General features: G+C 42.5%; 1 protein-coding gene across 4 annotated transcripts in view; it reads right to left on the reverse strand.

Annotated features, from left to right (window-relative positions):
• The window catches only part of AGBL1 (ATP/GTP binding protein like 1), a 325974-nt gene that overhangs the window by 209714 nt on the left and 91277 nt on the right, over nucleotides 1–24983 (reverse strand). For 3 of the 4 annotated variants that reach the window (XM_025154074.3, XM_004943855.5, XM_425080.7), the window contains 2 exons: nucleotides 13533–13570; nucleotides 3480–3688 (listed from right to left, as the gene is read on the reverse strand). In XM_025154074.3, the coding sequence (XP_025009842.2) occupies nucleotides 3480–3688; nucleotides 13533–13570 (247 nt within the window). Of the gene's footprint in view, nucleotides 1–3479; nucleotides 3689–5138; nucleotides 5479–13532; nucleotides 13571–24983 lie in introns of those variants that run through there. The other variant, XM_040706422.2, reaches the window with a different exon arrangement.

Raw genomic sequence — 24983 nt, forward strand, 5'->3', positions numbered from 1 at the left:
GATATATTTAGTGGCTTGGGACTAAGGCTTAGCCCATCAGAACAAGATGTAATTCAAACAGCACAAATGTGCTGTATGTCTAAAGAGGGATATTAAAATAAGTTCTAATATCATCTCAAAATTTTGGCCTCACTTCAGTACAGATAAAATGGAACAGAGCAGAGGGCAGGAATACTTAGTGCTACTGTCTCACAGTCCATAGTTAGGATGCTGGCTGGACAAGCATTCAGCAGATGCAGTAAGGGGTCAGAGAAACATAAAGCCCTTTTTAATAAGCAAGAACAGAAAAATGGCTGGGTTGATTTTTCTTTTTTTTTTGTTGTTGTTGTTGTTGTACAGGATTTTAGTTGGCTTTCTCATGTATGATTGAACAGCATTATAAGATTCAGTGGGATTAACTAGGATTCCTGTAGGGAGACTAGAAAAATCATCTAAAGCTGACATGCTTACAGGACTCGCTACAACAATCTTAATATGCATTTCTGGATCTCTGGCTGTTACAAACAGGGGTGAGAAAAAACAGTTTTGAAAGCATCTCCAAGGAAATTCTACAGCAGTTAGAGCAAAAGCCAAGGAGAACTCGTTTCTATTTCAAGTTCACCCATTTATATGGTATTTGGGTGCCTTAAGTTCACTCGTTATTGAAGAAAAGATAAAGGAAAGTTTACACATGGGGACAGAACAGTCTTGACTATAATTTACTATACTATGTAGTTTACATGCTATAGTTTACTAAGGAAAACTGTTCTGTTTTCACTTGAACACAAGAGTGTAAGTGAGTGCCAGGCTACAGCCATTCTAATTCATTTCAACGTGAACTGAGCTAGTCAAGAGCAGGCCATTTTCATACTGACAATTTCCACAAGAGGAATTATTCAAGAACATTGTTTTAAAGTAGAGTTTTTCTTTATAGAAAACTAACTTACAGATGTTAACAAGCCTTCAGATAGAAAATTGAATATTGTGGACTATCTTCATTACTGTTCATAAATTGCTTTGAGGTTCCAACATAACATGGTTTACAGGCGACTGAAAAATGGTGCATCACAGTATTAGGAAACATTTTTTTACTGACACCTGAGACATAGACAGGAGATTACTTTGTTTGTGTGTGAACTATCCCATTTATTTTGTAGTGAATGAGGGAACAGAATGATTCTTTAGCCCAGAAACCCCACATACAGCTAAGCCGAATTCAGGGGATCTGCTTTGAGTTTCTGTAGTCAAGCTTTTCTACTTAGAATCTGTAGTAGTCTTACCAAGATATTATGGTATGTGTGTGATGTATACAAAAAAATAAATAAATTATAAAAGGCTTTGATATTACACTGAGGCAAAAGATAATTATGCTAATAGGTGCTACCAGGAAACACAGAAGAGAATATAGAATAACATTAGCTTAGAATAGAGTCTATATACGAGCTGAGCTTGAGAAATCACATGGGTAGATGATACAATAGCAAAAGAACAGCCTATACTGTGGTCTTTGCTAAAGCAGACACAAACCAGTCTTCTTGTCTCAGAGTAAGCAGCTGTCAGTCACTGCATACACAAAGCCAGGCAGTTGCTGATGTGAAGAAACTATTTAACTGCCAGTGCAAACTAAGCAAGGCTTGGAAGAAGAAATGGAATTAGGAAGTGCTTCATTTTCACAAATGATTTTATTGTCTGAAATTGTTTTTCATTCCAGGTAGGAGTGAAACTTAATCGTTTTCTCCAAGTTCTCCACAAACCAAGTTGCACTTACTCCCAATCAGCGTAAGGAAATGGTCTTAGAACAATGGACTCTTTCTGTAAAGTCATAAGCTTAAAGGCTGTAAAGTTATAAGCTCAGGTATCCTGGGTGCCCAGGTAAGCCCAGGCACTTCAGCTGTCTGAGAGTCCATACCATGAGCAGTTGGAGAGGGTTCGGTTGAAAACCTGCCCTGTGAATGGGGGCTTCACTGGGGTTTGCCAAAACAAATCCATCCCAGCATAAACTTTCAGTGGCAGCAGCAGTCTCCACATTCAGTCAGATCATGGAAGAACACGAGTGAGATCCTACAGGGCTGCCATACACCTAGTGCTCCACATCTTATGGAGAGACTGACAGTACAACAAAGAAGAAATGAGCAAATGTTGAGCTTCGAGCCTATTAACTTTGGAAATTCCCCTTCCAAAATCAACCTAAAGCAGCATAGAGCAGAAGAGAATAAACTAGAGGCCCCTGAAGCTGTCATTTCCGCTCCACTTCTAACCTTTGGACAGATTAGCATTCTCAGTGCTCACTGCATACTTAGTGTGTCATTTCCTGTTTATTCACCCAAGGTGACCCCATGTTTGCACTTTTCATGGTGTTGCTCCTAGGCTGAGCTATCAGGAGATGTTAGCTCAGAAAAAAACACGGGCTGCAGAAGGCACTTGAGAGAGAATAAGCTGACATCTACCCCCAAGCAGCTGTTGCCACACACCCTACTCAATTTTCTGCAGATCAGGGTGTTGGCAATAAAGAGCTCTGAGAGGTCTGCTGGCTGTGGCCATCTCATCCCATCTGAAGGGAAGGCACGTGGGGAGGAGGACAAAAACAAAACAAAACAAACTTCTATCATTCTATCTCTTACTGCTGGTTAGAAATATCTTTGTAACAAGAGAATCATTCATGATAGTGATGGGAACAGTGAAGAAGCAGATACACCGGACTGTAAGGCAATATATTTAATAGAGGAAAAGCAGACACGTTTTCATCCTGTATATGATGGTTCTGGAATGAGTTAATGCATTGACCATTGAGAATTACAGCAGAAATACCCCTTGTGGAATTGCACATGTCAAGAACTGAAGGTTTCTCTATACAGTATTTCTCTAAAGGAGGCTAAGGAAGCATGTTAGCAAGAGACAAGAGGAAGAAAAGAGGAAAACATTACTGTTCTATACCTGCCCTTTCTACATCTTTCAGGGTTCCCATCGTCAGGACTGTCATCTTTTTTTGACAGAACTACATTAATGTTTCACAAGATTAAAATTGGACCTACTGAAAAGCAGCTAATTTATGTCTGTCATTAACAAAAGCCTGGATAAATCATCACTTTTTGGTAGAAAAGTGATTTAGTGGAATTATCCATGTGGATACCTGAAAGAAAACATGTCATTAAACACCTTAACTCTTCTGTGGTAACTCTGCACTGCACTTTGGGAGAGATTGTCCAAGCAGAGAGCGGGATATGATGGAGGAGAAAAAGAATAACACTGAATTACACTAAAAACTCCTGTGAGGCTCAGTGGGGATTAATATTAGTTTTAAATGGAAACATTTTCATCGGACTGAAAATTGTCAATAATTCTTATTTTGACATTGTCATTATTCACTCACGACAGAACTTCCTGCAGGATGTAATGTCTAGATTTCAAGACGTGTTTATACTAAGAGATGCAGTGCTAACTACCACTGAGAGATAGCTAACAACCAACCCATTTCACTTAAGCACAGAACCACCATTTACCTGCACACTTGTGAAGAGAATCTCCATACCTCGAGAACCAAGGAAAGTCTCCCTGCCCAGCTGGATGTTGGTGATGTGCTTTAGGCAGAGCAGGAGACCTCTACGAATATAAATGTAGTTGTTGGAGACATCGTTGTGATGCCAGTCTTGATAGAGTCTCAGCAATCCACCCAGATAGCCTCTGTTCACTGCTTGTCGGCTGTTAGATTCTGAAAGGAAAGAGAAAAGGATGAATTAAACTCTTTCAGCTGCTCATTCTATTTGACAAACACATGGCTATGCAGTGCTTATAAACTCAGACTTCAATACCTCTTCCTCATCTCATGGACAAAGCTAAGTCTTTTGTCGTTGTTGCAGTTTAAGACATTATTTGTTAAATATGAGTTAGGCTCTTGGAATTACACAAAAATGTCTCACATCTAAGTGGAATCAGTTGGTCAGAAGACTAAAAGAATGAAAGCTTTCTTCAAGCAAACCAAAGCTGGGGTAGGCACAGAGCCCCTATCTCCTTCCAAGTGCTAATAAACCTAATCCAGATCACAGCACTGTAAGCGTCCCCGAAACTAAAGAAACTCCCGAGGAGTGAGAAAAGCCAAGCAATAAGATAAGCTGACAGCAGGTCACACGCTCTTCACATAGAGTGTATGTATTTTAGTCCTGCCAGAACACCTTGCTGAGATCAACAAACACACAGACCTTGTAGCTGCACAATCCTGCCACAGCCAGTGAAATTACGTTTAACTTCTAAACGCGTTCCCACGTATACCTCTATAATGAAAGCCATGAATCACATATTCTGGAAAATCACAGCCTGTCTCCTAACATCATGAGACTAAATAAAACCCCAAGTATATAAAAATTAACGAAACACCAACATGAACGGCTTTTTGGGCTTCTTTTCTGCTGTTTTCTGGTTTTGAAAAAAAAAAAATTAAGGGAACGTTCAGATCATTTTTGAAGGTTTTATACAGCAAAGCTCAAAAGATGCTTTCAAAAATAAAAGCTCGTTTTATAAAAAAAATATAAAAGGAAAGATGCGATGCTCTCTTAATCGCATGGCTCTGGGATACAGAACTCAAAGCAGAAGATTAGAAAGCTTGGTGATAAAATGTGAATCCTTCCATACGACCATTCTGCAGCACAGCCCTTCCAACTGTGCTCCGTGCCCTGCCCCACAGGACAAACATGAAACCATACCAGATTCTAGGCTCCCTCCCTTCAAACCAACCCTCCCTAAACACACTTCCCCAACCGGTCCTGACATCTCTGACTGTGATAACACATTAGAAGCTGTCAGGAGCTCGCCAATCAACCAAGGGGCCAGGTAACATATGTGAGACTGGAGCTCAACTCCTTGAATACCGATCAGAGTTTGCAGCTCACAACAGATGGCTCTTGGTATGGATTCTCCAGAGCTAGTAGGCTCCAATTCATTTCCAGCCCATTAAAAAGAGTGCCATAACTTCTTACACCTGGAACATGAATCAGCAAGGATTCACAGGGCAGGAAAAGAGAGAATAAAAAGGGGTAAGACGCTGGATGAAGAAAATCAGTAGCAAGGTAGCTATGGAGAGAGTGACTAGAAAGCAGCTAGCAAACAGCTAACCTGAATCCCAGTGATGAAACAGATGAAGATTTTGGGAAGGGGAAGGAAGTTACCTGCAGTCATCTCAGTTTGCTCTCTACAGTACATCAGCAAACTCATTCCCAGAGAAAGGACTGGAGGGTAGCCCTGCAGCTACCTGGCCTTGCCCTGCAGCTTTCTCTACCATTGCCACCACAGGGCAGGTGACAGTGTCCCAGACCAGCAAAATAAAACCTCTCTTTAATCCTGATTTGCATCTTCACACAACCCTGTTGATATGCCTATGCACTGTCTGCACATCACGCTGGCATTCCATTCTTATACCTTATGCACAGCTGTGCCCAGACACCTACGCTATGGCCTGCATCTCTGTGCAGCCTTTTTTCTCCTTTTTAACCTCCTCATGCTATCTGTACCAGTACAGCTTGTATTCTGAGGCTTGATGGTTGTCGGACTTTTAGGTCAACCTCCTCCTTTGACCTTCACTCTGTTTTTCTCTCCGTTTTTTTTTCATTTTTTTTTTTTATTTTTTCTGACTCCCTGCTAGAAAACTTTAATTGCTTGAGAAGCCTTTATCAATTACTTTATTCATGATTTCCTGTTAATCCTCAACCAGCTGTCATGTTTACTAACCTGCAGGATGACTTGCCCCTTAAATCAGTCAATCTTCCTTGAAGAATTACTCAGAGAGCTCTGTAAAAGTCAATAAGTGTATAAAACATGACAAGAAGAGGAGTCAGGCAGCGTAAGGTAGGGACAATTTGGATCAGGCTCAGAGCCTCCCCTAACTGTTCAGAGGCAGATGAAATTGGACTAGAAGTAAGGATTTACAGCCCCTAGCATTCACTCCTTGAAGTCCACGCTTTCTGTGTCACTGCCAGTAGGGTGAGGGAAATACCTGGAAAGCATTGCAGGCAGAGCTGCTTGGGGAAGTTAATTAAATAGAATTCTTATCAGTTGTGCTCATGAGGTTTTTGCAGAAACATTAAGGTTGGAAAAGATCATCTAGTCCAACTGCCCACCAATGCTGCCCACTAAACCACGTCCCAAAGTACCATTACCATATCTACCCTTTCCTTAAAAGCCTCCAGTGACGGTGACTCCACCATGTGTCTGGGCAGCCAGTTGCAATGCATCACTACTCACTTTCTAAGGAGAGTCACATCCTTCAAGACAGACTTCCACGTTTGGATCCCAAGTCCACGGGGACCAGAAGACAGCCATCCCATTGCCTCAGTCTTATTAGTGGATGAAAAGCACTGAGAAAGCTGAGCAAGACAGCTTTGTCATTTGTTTCCCTCATGTATTCTACAGCACTTATCTCCTTTAACATCAGAACGGTCACTTTGGGAAGAGAAGCTGAGATAGTCAGTTCTGCAAGTAGACAGGAGAGGCAGGATTATACTTTACCAGCACTTTCATCAAAAGCAATAAGAATTAACTGAAAGGGAAAGAAAGCTTTCATTTTCTTTCTCTCATTCTGTTGATTCACTTCTGCTCTTGTGGGTTTTTTTTTCGAGTGTTTTGGTTTTTCTCTTCCAGATTTTTTAAGTTGTACAGTCAAAAAAAAAAAAAAAAAGTATCAAATAAATGAAGGAGAAAGTATGCCAATATCTCCAGAAGGCAGAACGGAAAAAGAAGGCCTCCCCACCTGTCTGTGTCTGTTGGTGTCTCCATCTAGGGCTGCACCTGCATGTGTATCTGTCTATACATTGGCACAAATACAGATGGTGGAAATGAATCACACAGGTATAAGCAGAACTGCACAGATTTCTGGGCAGCAAGAACCCACCCCTCGTGGAGCGAGTATGTATGATCTGTGTTTGTAAAGCAGCAAAACGTTCTATGCCTTTTGACCTTTTTTGTTATTGTTTTGTCAGTCCCTTTCCTTTTCCTTGGGTGCAGCCAACGTTTTCGGTGGAAACAGAAATTCTCCTTCTAGGTAGCTTCCAGGAGTGCCCAGGCATGCATCTGGGAATACCCAATGTCTTCTTTATCTCCCCACTCATTTAGAACTGACCACCAACTTTTGGCTTCCAGGGCAGTGCTGTTAACCAATGGAAATATTCTCTGCTGCAGTGACAGAATATCCAGCCGAATAATCTGTTCGGTTAGCCAGGATAATGTGACACGGATGCACAGCCAATATGTGGCATTATCAAACGGTGAGAGATGCATCTGAACAAATTAGCAAGGGACTCCCATCACAAAGAAATCCACAGTTGTGAAAGAATTCTGATTTTGCAGTGAGGGTCAAGGACAGACAAAAGCCAGGTTTTGAGTCTGGCAGATAAGACCTACGACTGCTGGTGGGGTTTTGGCATGGGGGGAGCATTTATGAGGCTCTCTCTTGTATGCCAGTCCTCTCTGAAGCATTTGCCAAGAACACGGGGACCACTGGTAAACATGCAGCGTATTTAATCACAAAACTGAATTACAGTCAACCTGAAATATGATGAGCAATGCACTGCTTACCAGGCAGAACAAAGAGATTTATCTTTCCGTCTATCTATTTAAATCTCTTTGTTGATGCCACTCAGCTGATTCATTATGCCACAAGCATATATTGCTACAGTTTGGAGATAAGAACGCTCTGCTAGATTAACCCTATGGCCCCTAAGGGAACGAAAGGAAGAAGAAAATCTTCAGCTTCCCTGCTCTTCTCCAGTCATTGTCTCTTAGCAATAAAAGATACAAGTGAAGTGAAAACATCTATTCTATTCTGTCATTGTGAGACCATTTTTTGCTGGAGATAAACACGAAAGAGCACTACAGAAACTGAATGTGCTGTCCTCAGAGAGATCTAGTCACCCATCCAGCTCCGGGATAAATCCATACATGGTGGGCATGTTCCAGCAGAGTTCCAGCAAGAAGTCAGTATTAGACTCAACTATTTTGGAAGGCAGAAGACTAATTCTGTCCCATAAACTTCACAGGCATCCTCAAAGCATTAATTTGAGCATTTAGGATAGAGGTCTAACACTTGCACAAAGCTAGAGGCAGGATTTGCTAGCACATATAAGTTCCTGGTCCAGGCGCAGAGACACTGTATGTTGTGAGCTTAACGCCAGCACAAGAACAGCTCATTTTTTCTACTCTGAAAGTCCTTCTAGTTCCAGGTTTTGGATAGTTCAGTAGTAACCACACAAATTATATCATGAGGTGGCGATTCTTCACTGATTAGCCTTTGTCACATTGTTCTTTTATATAAAAGTTAAGAAAGCAAGCCAAATGCTTCTGAAATTTTTGAACCAACCTCAGAAGGAAAGTGATCTTCAAACAGATCTCCTTTTCCTCCTTTATTTTCCAATTTCACAGCATCTTTGTGTTGTAACCCAATAGAAAACCAAAACTAAATTTAAAAAAGTAAATAAATACTTCTTGATTGAAATTTTCACGTTGATTTTTTTTTTCCTCAAAGTGGTTTGAAAGTTTAGACAGAGATACTAGAATTTGGAAGACTTCCCAAAATTTGGCCACTGAATTTTCTGAAGCCTGATCATCAGTGGAGGCACAAACACTCCCTGTGCCAAGACAGCAAGCAATCACTGTTAAGGATATCAGCAGAGAACAGTGCAGCTTCTTGACACTTCACCTCCTCTGTACCTACCCTCAGGAGCAAGACAGCAAGAAGCTGCCATGCCCCAGGAGCTGAACGAACCTTTTTCTGTAAAGAACTTACTGACTTTGTCTGGGGCATCCCTATAGATGAACACCAGTCTTGGGAAGGGAATAAAAAGGAGATTCAATCATTTCTCCCCTCTTATAAAACAGCTCTTCTCAAAGAGAAGCTTAAAATCAGAATCAATACTATTTGCATTCTGAAACTTAGGAAGAAAACACAGACACAGAACTAGTTTTAGATGATTATGAAGCTATTTGCAAAATTCAACTCTGATCACAATATCCCACAAATTCTGATGATAGGTTTGGGGCCAGACTGATAACGGAGTCTCAATCCAGAGGTGGGAAATGAGGTCTTAAAATGATTGTGAAGAGCAAGTATCTTGCAAAATACTAGATAAATCACTGACATTGTGCTGTGTTTAACCATAGCTCTACTTTGACACAAGACCAAAGACCTATAATTCAGTAGATCTGTTGCAAAGCATTATGAATTCAGGCATAGGGGGTGCAGGCCATTCAAACTGTAATGTGTGTTAGAACACTGCTTTCTGTTCCTCACAGTTACTTGCCCCTACTTGATGCCAGCATAAAGGGAAAAGAATGACACTGATTATTTTATCCTGCCAGCCACAAGACATAATCCTTATGCTTTGATGAAAAAAAAAAAAAAAAAAAAGTGGGTGAAAGGTTAAATAAAGGTTAGTTGACAGAAGATGAGGCAGAAAGAGCAGGAAGTGAGAGATGAAAGCCCAGGGGGGAATAAGGGAAGAAAAGAGGATAAAGACGACAAAAGGAGGAAGGTAAAGATGCAGAAAAAGAGGGGAAAGGCCATCTGCAATAACTGCTGTTCACACACGGAATTGTCTTGATAAAAGAGGCACGATCAGGAGGTCAGCACAACCTGTCTCTTTAAATTGCTCATTACAATTTTACTAGGCAAGCTTTGCAACAAGGGCTCTGCCCATTTCCCTAACCCTTTCCTTCAATATCCGCTGAGCAAATGCCTCCGAGACCGGCTCTAGCTAATTTCCTTCAAGGCATGCAAACTGCTAATTCTGGGAAGTACAGATAGTCAGGAATAACAAATACAAGCAAAATGAGATTAAAATAACCTGCTGATAAACAAATTACTCGCCAAAAAATAAATATTGGATTAAGAGCTGTGGGAGCAGGGTTCCCTATAATCACATCGCCATCGTGTGGCTCGAGGTGCCGCGTCCAGCAGGGACCACATCAACCTCAGCCTGCAAATGTGGGACATGCCCATCCACACTTCTACATCAAGTATCCCCTTTTCTTCCACATCTCAAAAACTACAGCTTGCCTTCTTTATTTTGGATGGGTGAGTCCCCCCGAAGCAATAGCTTTTAGATGTGCAGAGAAGTGGGACAAAGCCAAAGGAGACAGGAAAAATAGCAGGTGTGCTCTGGGACGGAGAAGGGACTCTGGGAAGTATGCTGTGCTTTTCTCTACCCCTATTTCTCTATGATTACCTGTATCTTCATAGACTGTAATAGTTATCTAGAAACCGAGTGAAGGATGGACAGAGGTAGCCCCAGTGAAGACTTGACTAGCATCCAAGAGAAGAGACTCCTGATGCTATCATGTCATACAGCACCATTACATCTACTTAATAAGCAGCATAGGCAGCCTAACGTAATGTGATAATGAGCTCAGCCACTGAGAAAACGGCATGGTGAAGAGACAACAGAGGAAGGCTTCACTGCAAGCCGCTCACTGACTGTATGTGGGCATTGCAAGTGACACACAGCAACCAGGAGGGCAACACGTGAGGATGGGGAAAGTACTCTAGATTGCTTAGAAAGAGATAAGAAGTCAGGAGTGAGAGCTGATAGTCAGGTGTGAAACATCCTTACCCTATCTGTAATCTGAGCTTCTACTGATAGAAAGATATGGCACTTTGTTGGAAGTGTTCTAAACATTATTCAGCACCTCCATGACTGTCACTGATATCCATTTATGCATGGGGGACAGGATAATCAAGATCCCTCTCATCTTGTGCTGGGTATGTGAGTATTTCTTCTTCGTTGTGTACAAAGGGTGAATGTGCAGTGCCTTTTCCTCACCTTCTCTCCACTGATGCTTCTTATTCCAAACCATTTTCTTACACGTAGCGTTATGCACCTGTTAAGTGGGCATTTTGCATCAGCTTCTGTTAGGGAAGAGACAGAGGCCAGCCCTTGGCTCTACAGGAGGACTAAGTCTTAAGCAGAGCTTAAGGAAGCCTGAGGAGATGAAGAGGGATATTTCTGAATCCATCAGGGAGACACACTGCCATCTGCCTGCTCCCTTTAAAACTGCGGGGTTTTCTCCCATGGCAGTTTGCTGCCAGAAGCAAGAGGGACAGTTTCACCCCAATATCTTCCACGTATAACCATAACCCTTGTGTCTGCTTTGAACTGAAGCTTTTAAGAACCCAACAGCCCTGCAGGGAGACTCTCAAGAATAGGTGTGCACTTGTTCTGCTCTAACATTCATCGGATTTGATTTTTAGCTTTCTAAGAACACGAAGCTCATACGCATAGGTAAGTTAACTGCGATAAGCAAAGCTGTGCTGACAATTGTGAAAAACAATTCTGTTCTTCTCCTGCCATGTTGACTATGGAAAAACCAGAGATGTTTCTCACATCTCCTAACCCACCTGTCCCAAAAGGCACAGCCTGTTAAGCTGTATGCAGCTACACCAGAAGCCTGGAGCTTTTAGCTTCTCGAGCTTCAGGACAAGGCAAAAACCAAAAGACATTCTGACCAGTGAGCAACAGCCTGCAGAAAACATCAGAAAAGAGTACTGCAGGCTGTGGTGCTCTACTTCATTGCACAGCATTGGCACCGCTTCACAAATCCCAGTTCCATCCAGTGCCTTAAATCATCAGCAGAAAACAGAGCACAAGCTTTCCTAAAACCACTTCCCATTGGAAGCAGTAGCTGGTGTTGCCACTTGTAAATGGTAAATGAGAGAAGGTGTCTCCAAATAAGAAATCTCCCTCTTCCAAGCAAGGCTATATTCTGCAATGATCAACTTTACCAATGAACATGAGAATCATTGGTAAAGTTGACCGTTGCAAAATGTAGCCTGTACATCACAGTGATCCTCCCAAGAGGCAACATATGGACTGCTTCGCTCAATAAACCAAATTCTCAAAGTTTTCTGTGAAAGCACCAGAAACAGCCAAACAGAACTAATGGTGTGCTCTACCCGTGTACTGCACATGCTCTTTGTCCTTCTTAAAACACAAGAAGTGTAAGAGAAAGAGCCCAGATGCCTCCAGAACCTAGACTGGCTGAGAAAAGCCACAGAGAAATTTATTCTAAGAGTAAATATCCTTCAAACTTACTTCACTCCAGAGGAAACAAAAAGAAACTGGGAGAACCTGGAGCTGAATCCAGTCCTTCCAGATTCCCTAGAAAATCCTCGGCTCACAGAAGGCTTCCCCCACACAGCACTGACTTTTACAACATGGGTTTAGAGTCTACATTTTATGGTTTCCTTTGGTGATTGGTTCTTCACTTCTCCATATCATCCTCATCTCTTGACCCAGAATGAGCCTTGGAATAGGAAACTAACACTTTTAACATCCTGGGCCAGCAGAATTTCACTTCCCATTCCTGGTGCCTACCATAGAACAGGAGCGCAGGAGAAAAGCTCAAGCTGCCTGATGAGCTTTCAGCTCTTGTTTCACTTTTCTAGGCTTCTCTGAGCATTCCTTTCTATTCTAAATGCTAATTTTGCTTTTTATATTGCAAGCAGCTGTGGCATAGCTCCACAACCCCCCTTATTAAGATTTAGTGCCCAAAGCAGAAGGTCTTTCCTCGTTGCAATAATGTGACCTTTAAATCTATGCAGCAAGGTTAATACTGGAGCATTATTTCAGAATTCATCACTTGAGCTGGTGCGACTCAGAGACAATCCCACTGCAGTTTGCTCATTTAAGCACTGCTTTCAGGACTACAGATTTTCCACAAATGCATTATTCCTAATACTATAAAAAGGAAAAGGGGAGGGGAAGAAAAGAATGGAGAGAGAGAAGGACAGTACGCCATTGTGATTTATTGGAGAGTAGATAGTCTGCAATAGTAGAGTGCTCTTTCTTAATCAAAGCTTTATTAAATTCTAGTAATAAAAGGTAAGTGTTTTTGGATAGGAGAAAGGCAGGAAAGGGTAACACGTTCATTTCAGGAACAGTGACACAACAGTGCGCAACTGAGAATCCCTGTTAATGTCTCCAAAACCCACAGCCAGCTGGTGCAGATAGCAAGCACAACCTGCCATAGCTATGCCCCAGCAAACCGTAGGCTGCAGTCCTGTCTTTTAGGTCTGTGTGAAATTGCAAGGGAGAATAAGGTCACGTCTTTTGCACTGCAGAAGTTTTCCAAACCTTTTCCAATAACACTATTGTTTCCAGGTTAGCCCATAGTACAACAGCATCACAGGACAGAGAGGTCTTCATGCCATTTCCCAGTAACGACAGAGCAAAGCAAGGAGCATTATTCACTGGCTGGACAGCTTTCCCTGTTTCTTTTCACTGTACCAAGCACCAGGACAATCACTGTTCTCTGATTATTCAAAATAAGCATCTCATTTGGTTCCCTCAGCGACTTGCTCCTGGGATCTACAGCATCTCCCATAGATCTGCATGTCCACAGAGCTATGAGGTACTGAAAAGCATTGCAAGACATATAAGCAACTCCCTCTTTTTATTAAGCAGTGCTTTTTGGGATTTAGGCTGAAGCGGATACTAAAGGAGAATGAGGTTCAACAGGATCATTCTGTCCAGCAGCACAGCACAGGAAGAAAAGTCATAATATGAAGAAAAGCTTACTTGATTTCAGCAAAGCTGCCAGAGCCTCAATGGCTGCCCTGGGGAAAGAAGAAAGATGGAAAAATGTCAGTTTCTTTGATAATTTTTTTAACCTTCATCTTCATGATCTTCTGGGTCAGGCTTCGCAGTTGGTCTAAACTGACAGCTTATCACTGACTTTGACAGAGCTGCAATGTCTTACACCAGCAGAGAATCCAGTTTCTGCAGCTGACTCAGTTATTCTAAACAACCATTAGCCTTCTAGCTTTAGCGTTACACTGATTTGTAGTGACCATTAAATGTAAAGAAACAGCCACATACCCAAAGTAATGAAGCAAGTGTTTAAACTACTGCCCTAGAACCATTTCTTTGTATCAGACTCAGCATACGCCCGTTGCAGACATCAGTGCTCCCATCTACATCAGCAGATAAATTCTGCATCCAACTGGGACATGTCAGCATTTTCCAATAAATTCCACTCCCTCCTCCATCTTCCCAAAACAAACTTCCCCTCCATCCTCCTTCCCACCAGCTTAAACTGAAAATAAGTTTCAGTTTCTTACAGTTACGTCTTGTACTGCAGCAGCAGATTAAAGGTTCCCCACTCAGATCAGGGCTTGTAAGCAACATGTTAACGTGATGTGATAAGACTTACCCCATAGATCCTAAAGAGTACTAGTACAAGAGAGATACACAGAGATTTTTTGTTAACCTTTACATCAATTCAATGCACAAGTAAGCACCTCAACTTTCCTGACTCAGCGTAACACCAATCTAAATGGGAGCCAGTGAAATCTGCATTGAGACATCCTCCTTCCCCACACAGTATAAGCCCCATCCTACCAGCCAGTCAGAAGGTTTTCTTTTCTAGTCATGTTCTGCTGGAGCAAGAAGAGCCATGTACTAACCTGGCTTACTGCTGCGAAGTTTCAAGTGCCTACAGCTTATTGAATAAATACAGCTGCAAAACCCTTCATGCCCACAGATTCCTTAAAATGTAATCTCTTTAGAAACCAATCCCCAAATAAAATCACATTAACTTCCATACTGAGCCAATTATCATCCTGCAGCAAAAAATTACTGGTTTTTTTTGGTCATCAAGCTGCTGTCTGTTGCATGCTGTAGCCGTGGCTGAGACTAAGAAAGATTCGAGATCTGGTTCTTGTTGATGTTGGGTTGATGTCCTTGTCTAACGTCATGCTTTCAGTAATGAATCTGACAGAGTTCATCACCAGAATTTAAAAAAAAACCAACCAACAATCACCAACTGCACACATCTGCATAAAAAATACTCCAAGATATAGGAAAAAAAATAACAAGAAATAAACAGCTAAAATCCTACCCAGCAGGGGAAGTACAGTCATGCTCTCATTGTCTTATATCCACCCAAACAGCGATCATTCAGCTGGTGGGAGGAATACTGTCATCTACCAGCCGTTCTACACATTCAGGAAAGGGACGTGGTACATCCACTGATCACTTAGTCTTTTCTTCAGTATCCAGCTTGGGACAAAATATGTAGCTCTAAACAGATCAAATTTTTGTCCAGAGCTCCTCTCAAAGCTCACACGCATGTTTTAACAGAAAACATGATGTACTTAATTTTGCAGTAGTCTCTGTGGGCTTCAGGTGATGCATCAATCACACACATGAACAGCAAAGGAGTGAAGGAAGAACACAAGTATTTCTGGATCCATACAGAAGAGGCACCTCATTTACTGTGTGAATTTTCTCCACCTCCACCTACTTCTTGAGCAACATGGCAGTCCCATAGCTGTAGCTAGCTGGATTTCTCACTTGCCATGCTAGCAGCCTGGACACTGCCTCATCTCAGTCCATGCCATACACAGCACTACAGTAAAATAAAGTGGAACCAAGCCAGTGCATTTCATCTCTTAATTCACTGCAATTCAGAGACATTTTGGCGCAAGTAATAAGCAGGAGCTATTGCCAACAGTCAGGAGTTCGGATTATCTTTCAGGAGTAACAGGACGTTCTTGAGTTCTGAAGCAAAAGAGGTGGGTCGAAACATAGCAGTCAGAGTGCAAGATTATGCATTTAGGGTTTAATAAGAGTTGTTATGAGCTAGGGCTCATCCTCTGGAAGTGGGTAGAAAGACACCCTGGATAGATGAGCCCATTAGAGGATTAGGACAAGAGGGACCCCAAGAGGGTGACAACTGTGAAGAGGACAGATCTGGTCTCAGAAAGTCACAGCCAATGGCAAAGGGAAAGCAAGAAGATTTTCACTTTGGGTTTCACTCAAACAGCTGTGCACTGCCTGAAAGGAATGGTGCAGAAAAGGGCTAAGAAAACAATTACAGCAGCAGAGAAATTTCAGGAGCCTTAAAGATTGCAGTTTGGTTACTTCAGCAAAATAATGGCTGAAAGGTGACTTGATTGTTCTCCATAGACACACTGGGGTGGGGGGAAGGGGAAGTAAACACTGCATGAGGCAGAGAGCTACTCAAGCTGAAGAACAAAACTGGCACAAGGACAAATGGATATAAAACGGCCATGAATAAATTTCAACTTGAAATTAAAGGAAAGGTCTTAAGCACTGGAAAATGAGGCTCTGAAACATCTTCTTGGCAGAAACGGGACAAACGATGTAATGAATTTGAAAAGGGAGCCTGAATTGCTTATAATAGGATCACGAGGCTCAGCTGCCAATGAGGAAAGGCTCTGAAAAACTTGACCCAGAAATCACAGTAGTTCTATATGCCTTCATTTTAATCATGCATAAAATGGAACTGAACGATAAACGGTTTCTCCAAACGCAAAGTTAATTAGCAAGGCCAGAAAAGACCAGCTGTAAGTGTAAGCAGGAAGCCCAGGTAGTCTGGATCTTACATCAAACACCGCTCTAGGAGGAGTACAAAACCAGAGTAAAGATGCAGTGCCAGAACTTCCAGAACAGACGCTCTGACTGCAGCTGTTTGCCATCCAGAGATTTCATAAGCTACCACTGGTACTTCTGGGAAGTTTTTTAGTGAAGTTTACTTCCCTTCCCTGTATTTTTGAAGCTGTGCATACTTCACACATACAACATCTCAGGAAAGAAGAGCATCACACAGTGCAGCTGCGAACTCTCCTTCTATATATTATTTTTTAAGCTTAGAGTTAATACTGGCGTTGTAATTTACACTTTAAGTCAGTTGTCAGCAAGTAGCCCCAGAATATTATCTACCTTCAGCACAGAACAAATTCAAACATAGAAAACACCATAAGTAGTCAGAGAAGAGAGGGCAGAATAGGCTTTCACTGAGAACAGCAGCAAGCTGATGGATGAGTCAATGGGCTTACAGCAATCCAAGGCAACTTGTGTTTGTGATACCAGCACCTCTGAACAGCATATGGTAAACCAACAGCATCTATTCTGGCATCAGAAGAGATAATGAGATGAGTAAATCTGGGATGGGAAGACAGAGAGAAAGGAGATAAATAGTGCATGAGAGCGAGAGAGAAAAATGAAAGATGGGAGCAGGAGGGAAAGTTTAAGAGCAGAAGAAAGATGTGTCTATGAGCCATATGCTAGACCTGAGGATTTGACAACATGCCCAGTTCAGAACTCTGCATTTGTCTTAAGAAGGAATAAGGGGAAAAACATTTCATTAAGAAAAAAAAAACAAACTGGTGAACCTGTCCAGATGCCTTCCTCTGATTCTCTGTTCTGTGGTAACACGTTACTCAAATCCTACACCGGGACTGACAGAGCAGCTATCTCAAAGGAGACTCATTTATATATTTCAATAAGAAGATGTATAAATAAAGTTGTGCTGTCTTAAAAGGCGTAATAATAAATGCCACACCGTAATCAGAAAACATTAAAAACTGCCCGTAACAGCAGAGCAGACAGCGCTCTGGAGAATGGAAGTCTTTTGAAGTGTTTCCAAACCAGCAGCTTGAATATCAGGGCAGGCGGGCGGCTTGCAGACAGATAGACAATCAACTTCCAGATCCAGTGCTTAGGAACCAGGAGCCACAACAAAGAAAAAAATGTGCTTCCCAAGCCAAAGAAGAATCAGATTAGCCAGCAAAGTCGGGCTGTTCAGCACAGACAAAAAAAAAAATCTATTATTACAAGGTCACCCCTTCAGATCTGGGCTATGGGGACAGTGTGAGCTGGAAGAGCTGCAGACAGAGGAGACCAGGAGGCAGCATCTCTTAAGTCTCCTTCCCCAATCTGATCTTGGCTCATAGGCTGTAGCTCTCAGCATTGCTATGGACAACTCCCTGTCTCTGTTTCTTGAATTGATTGCTTTCTTCTGTTCCACACAGCATTGGAAAAAGCCTCCTGGAAATAAAAACTGTTACAGAAGGGATGCCTGGTGGACTACATGAAGGAATTTGAAGACTCACAGGGCATGAGGAGTTTAGTGCCCATCTGTTCAGGACTACCTTGTTACTATGGACAGGGAACAGCTGAGACACTAAAGACTGAACAAAGAACTGATCCAACAGGGCTTTGTAAATCAGCTCCCAAGTAATTTAACCAGCATCTTCCTTCTCCTGCGAGATTTTATCTTTATACATGCTTAAACATGAAACATCCTCTTATTATTGAATGAAAGCTAATGACTTGGTGCTTCATTAAATACTTCTTCAGACCTGATGCAATTCCTAAAGGCAATCACACCTGGATAATGAAGATGTAACATACCATCTTTAGAGACATAAAAGATTCTCCCCTGCCTGGCAGCCCGCATTGCCTCAGCCCATCCTCTCATTCTGCTCTTCATCTGCCTATTTCTCACTACACTCACCTGTTGCTGTTGTGTTTACTTATATCTCACGCAGCATGGGGCATGGACCATGCTATATATTTGTACAGCATCTAGCACAACGGGAATCTTGACTGAGGGCTCAAGGTACTACAGCTTACAGGCTTAAAGCCCATAAGCTCCCATTGCCCATCTCTTGAAGGAATTAAGTGCACCTGAGAGTACATAGTGCCTGGCTGCTTTTTGCCCCCAACCCTTGGGACTTGTATTTAACTACTGCAGGATACAGTCAGAGACCAACTCAATTGAAAGAAAACTTCACATCTGACAACTCAGAGACATTTGGAAACAATATGTAGGAACCACAGCAATAGGTGCATTATGAATCCCACCAGAAGGTAGATCTCATCAGAGGCAGATGCCTCAAGCAGCCATTTGCACTGCAGCCCAGAAATACAGATCTTAAATACGTAAGTACTTCTGCAGTCATTTGCTTTCTTTTAAAGTTTTAAAACCAGGAGCTTCACAAGTTCTGAAAATTCAATGGGGAAAAGCTGCTCATTCTGCCAGCATTTTCATGGCACTGCTGGTCTGCGACTGACGAAAACACACCCATCATCATGTCTGCTTTAGTTCCAGCTTGTTAGCTAGGTATTAAAACTTATGCTAAAGGCATAGCCTGCTCACAGTTCGCAATGTCCCACACATTGCCAACAGGTGGTGTTCGGAGATCCAGCTGTTTTGCACAGATGTGCTTTTGGTATGGTGCCAAAGGAAAGGGAATTAAAAATAATAAGTCACACACTCCTTTTCTAATGGTTACTTCAATTCCGGTGATCTGATTTGTTTTCCTGGAAAAGCACAGGCTGCCTTTGAACAAATGATGCATCTTCCATGGATGCTATTCTCTCTGCTGCGATTCGTTTTGCTGAATAGAATTAGGATGCAAACTGAGAAGTAAAGAAATTAAATTCATGCTGAAAAGTATTTTCTCCCCCCCTTTAAAGATTTCTATGAGCATTAAGTATCAGAGTAAGGTGGTAAAATAACCAAAACAGTAAATGAGCATGCACAAAGTCAATGCAAAAAGATTAACAGTGAAGGGAGTGATTATTCTCTACTCTTTAAGCCTAAAAGAGGCCCAGAATTGAATTTTCTCCTGTCTTACACACTTCCATGTGTGCCAAATCACATGCTGTGCTTATTGAGAAGTTATGGTTGTGATGCAGAAGCTCCTGTCCTGTGTGAAATCCTCTATTCTACTCTAAGTGGCCAACGCAATAAATGTATCTCAGTTCCCAGGCTCAGCTCAAAGCCTTCACTGAAGCATCTTCCAAGCACCTCTGCCTTCCCTGGAGCCTGTTAGGTTACATCAATGGAAAGGTACAGCATGTTAGCCTCTTCCATCTCTGCTTCCCAGGAAGAAGAGTCATTCCAGGGCTACCCTCCAGGCATCCTTACAAGTATCCTACTCTTTCTAGTATAGAAGTACAGAATGAGAGACAGCCGTATCCTAAAAAATCCATCCTATTTCTTTTAGCTTCTAACTTAAATTAGCTTAAAACTAGGAATAAAGAAGAACGAGGTACAGGAAGTGCATTTAAATCCTTGCCAAAGAAATGCCCAGGTGTTTCCTGCTGCATGGTGCAGAGCTGGCACAGCTTGCAGAGGCAGAAGCCAAAGCTCAAACGACTTCCCATTCTTGTCAAGCTCCCTTTCTGGGGTCAGATGTCACCAATACAGCTAAGGCAGGCTGTGACAGCTTGTCATTCACATCAAGGTGAAGGGGATTGTTCAGTCAACACAGGTTTCCTAACAGATCAATCACCCAGGAGGTTTTAGGATGGTAGTGTGAGAACCCAGCTCTCCCATCTAAGGGACACACACAGAGGGAACAGAGAAGGGCTTGATGCTACTCCTGATCAATTTAGGATGAGGAGGAGTGAAGATACTCGCGGGTCACACTGGATAACAGCACAGCCCTACAGAACATCTCACATGCACACTGATATCATGTCAGTGAGCGAGGTTAAAACCCCCTTCTTTCCCCACAGAGCTGCCTTCCAAACCCATTTCACTCACCAGTAGGAAAGAGCCTGGTTGGCTCAGTCCTTTATTGTCACTTCATTCATAGTTTATCAGTTCACAATAACTGACAGTTCACACTCTAGAGACCCAAAGGGTTGATCAAGGAAAGCCAGCTAATGTAATCTTTTTGGCTTTCAGCAAAGCTTTCAATACAGTCTCCACTGTATCCTCCAGAACAAAGCATCCAGCATTCATCTAGGCAAAAACAATGCAGTGGGTGAACAACTGGCTGACGGGTCAGGCTCAGAGGGTTATGGTAAATGAGATTACATCAGGCTGGCAGTCTGACACTAGTGGGATTCCTCAGGGATTCATTTTAGGGTTACCTCCCTTGAATGTTTTCATAAATGACTTGGAGAGAGGACTTGAAGGTATACCAATAAAGCTTATGCACAACACTAAATTGGGAGCAGCTGTTGACTCTGTTGAGGGTAGAGATCTTATAGAGAAATCTTGACAAATTCAAGTGTTACCTACCCAGAAATTGCAGAGTCAACCCTCAATAGGACAACTTGGAATTCTGTCATCATGAAAAAAAGTTGAATCGTGAATGGTTCGCCACTGGGAAGTCTCCAATGGTGCATTATGAAAGAGAAGTTGAGGCTTGGGGGTACCCAGGGCCTTATGATGCCATATAACAAGTCTGCATTCACACAGTGTTTGCCTGCAAGCAACTGGAAGAGCTCTATGTACAGTCAATTGCTGGCAGTAGGATACCCAAGAGCAGCTTGTGTCAGCAGTCCAGGCAGTAAGATATCTGACATGCCACTGCTTGTGCCCAGAGTCAGTCAAGCTAATGCAAAGAGTCTGTACAACTTAACAGACCTGAAAATAACAAAATATGAAGCTGAAGTACTGAGAAAGCTCAGTCTTCCCTGAACATCACCAAAAAACAAGGGTGACTTCAGTGGCAGCCCCTTTCTTCAAGCACTAAATCAGATTCCTCTGAATAAAAGAAAGAATGCTTGATATTTAGCTCCAGATTAAAAAAAATGTGTTCGTTCTTTTTAATCTAATGGTTACAAAGCCCTAGAAACAGATCCATCAGTTTATACGGCACTTCAAGCTCCCCCTCTGGTTCTGTTCAGATGAAGAACATCCATAAATATCAGCCTAAAGAAAACTTAAAGTGTAACATTCTTGAGGAAAAGAGCTGTCTTGTAAAGCCTCTTTGAATATACCATAGGAAGCAGTTTCATGCAAGCACAGCTACTGGAGTCATTTCTCTCTATGCTGCATGACCAGGTACAAACTGGATGTTTGTGAACTAGCAGTAATGTCATATTAACACTAGAGTCTCATCCAGATCTGCTAGTTTGTAAGGGTCCAGTTGCACAGCCTACCTACAGTATGAGATCATGGTTTGAATGCAACTGCTCACTGGAGCACTGACAGAGCATAGTGGTACATCCATTCTTCCAGCAGGGAACAATGAGAAAACACTGAAGCTAATTAATCCTCCTGAATGCAACACTTTCCAATTATCAAGGTCCACACTTTTCCCAAGGAAACATTTCCCTGTTACACACACAAGTTAAGCAGTTCTTCATACATTGCTCATACCTAAATCCCAAAGGATGGTGGCCAGACAGCTCTCTGAAAAGCTTACATGCAAGTGGAATTCCAACCAAAGGCAGGGAAGATACGCAGGAGCAGTCACCAATTTTCTCCCATTTTCCAGCTTCCCCACTTTTCATCTTCTCCAGTGAGATTCTCTTGCCATACATATACAGGTTATTTTTACTTACCTTCTCAGTACAGAACTTACTGTGGATTGGGCACTTGTACAGTTTTCTGGTTTAAGTGATGCTGCTGAACATGAACATGTTTGGAAATACCGAGTTGTGGCTGTTTATAAACCCCTCGTGTGCACATGTGTAATGCTGAGCTTAATTGGTACTACTAAACCAGTCTCAAATTGAGATCAATGCACAAACATGCTTGAGAAACAAAGTAATCTTATCCTATAGACTCACATTAGCCATCTTGACCTATGTTTAAAAGGCATTTTCATGTCTAAGAATGCAGCTAGCTAGAATTTTTCAAAGCCCCTTTGTACGTTAAGATCAGAACTACCTTTTATAACTGAGCAGAGTTGAGCCTGAACCCTTCCAAAAGGCTTACCAATGAGAATACCAGATCTCCAGCTTTACCTCTGCACATCTCGATCTCTAAAGATCTGGACTCTTCTTGACAGAGAGCTGTTGGAGAGGGTCCAGAGGAGGGCCACAAAGATGATCAGGGGGCTGCAGCACCTCCCCTACAAGGACAGGCTGAGGGAGCTGGGCTTATTCAGCCTGGAGAAGAGAAGGCTGCGGGGTGACCTCATTGCAGCCTTTCAGTACCTGAATGGAGCCTATAAACAGGAAGGGAGTAAACTCTTTGAAAGGGTAGGTAACAGCAGGACAAAGGGGGAACAGTTTTAAGTTGAAAGAGGGAAGATTTAGGTTGGATGTTAGAGAAAAGTTCTTTACCAGGAGAGTGGTGAGGTGCTGGAACGGGCTGCCCAGAGAGCTTGTGGATGCCCCGTCCCTGGAGGTGTTCAAGGCCAGGTTGGATGGGGCCCTGGGCAACCTGGTCTAGTAAATGGGGAGATTGGTGGCCCTGCCCAGCAGGGGGGTTGGAGATTCATGATCCTTGAGGTCCCTTCCAACCACCCAGGCCATTCTGTGATTCTGTGTGATAACTCAGCCTTAACCAACCCAAACTTCTCAATTCAATACCAAGAGCCAATCAATAAGAAACGTTTCAAGTCTGTCTTATATGCAAAAGAAACGTCGATTTTGCACACTGTGTGTTTTTGGAACACTGGACTGCAAAACACGTGTAGAACACTGCTAGAAACATACAGCACTGAGTAGATTTGCCACAGGCAAGTAAAGCAACGATGAAGTCTTCAGGGAAAATAGATGTTGCAATTGCAGAGCAGGGAGGAAAGCTTATTAACTTGTCTGGGGATTTCAATAAGGGTTTAGCAGAAAAAAACCAATCCTGCTATTTGCCTCCTTCTGCCATTCTGTAAGTTATCTTGCTTGAAATGCAGGAAGAAGAATGGGGATGCTGCCGTACTGTGTAGCATACACAGGTGTACCTCTGCAGGAAAAGAAGCCAAGGTATGGAAACTGAACACCTTTCACTGCACTGCAGCAGCTTTCTGGACATAAGATATCCAAGCTGTCATCAGAAGAGTCATCTGAGGACGTGGTCAACTTCAAAGTAGGATAGCTGTTGCAAATGAGGAAGCAACCTCTGCAGGATCTGACTGTGCAAGCAGGCTGAGCCACCACCACAAACACTCACAGCAGCGGACACAACTACTCCAACACTGCTGATGATGTCCTTGTCCTCACCTCAACTCTGCAGCACAGGTAGGACAGAAGTAGGGCATCTTGCCCCAGTATGGGCACCCTACAGACTGTAGGTCAGAGATGAGGCTCTCTGCAGCACCTCTGAAGATATTTGCATTTCAAAGACCTGTCACGGACTATGTAAGAATGCAACGGAAACAACTTTGGTAAGGGTCCTGTCCTGAAAAAGAGTAGTACATATGGTTTAGAGGTTTCATCAAGAGTCAGAGAAATAGTTTTGTCAGCTCACCCTTGCTGCCTTCCACATGGCACGCTGCCCAGCTGGCTGCTCTGAGTCAGATCCAACACACAGGGCACATCAAGATTTTGAGATGATGGGCAGGAAGACCATACACCCAGGGGCACGCAGTGCACAGCCGCAGATTTCATCCCCACATCTATGAGCAAGGAGACCTGTCAGCAGACAACATGCGCTAACCCCAGGTGCAGCACTGGCCACTAAATCATCATGCAGCTTGCAAGCAGCAAGCATCTGACTGTGGTGGCAGAGCCAGCCAAGCACAGTGATTTTTTCCTGTTTCATGCATGCAACTCCTTATTAAACAAACTAGTCACATCTTTGTGCTGGTGCTTGTTCTTCACAGCACTTAGGGGTGGAGGGCTGGGGACAGGAATCACTAACAAGCCAAAATATAGCAAATACTGGGTCATGACACTGGCTATATGAAATCAGCAATGTCATAGCAGCATAACTGCAGGGGCTTTTTGAAGCACTAATTTGCAGAAGCCTAACAGTTAGTACATTTTTTTCCTCTTTTCATTGGAAAACTTTCATCTGATATAATCAAACCAGGCTCTGTTTAGGATTTGAAAACAGACCGTACCAAAGCCAAGGCTGGTAGAACTTCAGCTGTAAATAGAGGAATGAACCAGCAGAGATAAATAAAAAGCACAATAAAAAAAAATGCAAGTGCTCTTGGGACGGTTCTTCCGTGTGCCATTGGTTTTTCTGCACAGAAGAATCTGGAAGGCAGTGAAAGCTGGAATAGTCACACGTGTGTAAGTGCAATTTAAAACAACAAAAAAAAAATCAAAAGGAAAATTAAGCTTTGGAGTGCATAGTGAGAGCTGTCATGCCGTTGCAACATATGTCCTGTAGTACACAAAGATCAAACTATATCCATTTAACACAGAGAGAAGATAAAGTAAATGAGCCAAAGCCATGGGACAATTCTCTTTATCTCCTGTAATAGCCTTGCTGTTGCTGCAGGCGGACAGTAAACGCTCGGTCTCAGAGCCATGACCTTGCAAAGATTCACGCTTTGGGGGGAGTTTCCATTCCCAGCCCCAGCA

The sequence above is a fragment of the Gallus gallus genome, chromosome 10, assembly GCF_016699485.2.
Source record: "Gallus gallus isolate bGalGal1 chromosome 10, bGalGal1.mat.broiler.GRCg7b, whole genome shotgun sequence".
NCBI classification, from domain to species: Eukaryota; Metazoa; Chordata; class Aves; order Galliformes; family Phasianidae; genus Gallus; species Gallus gallus.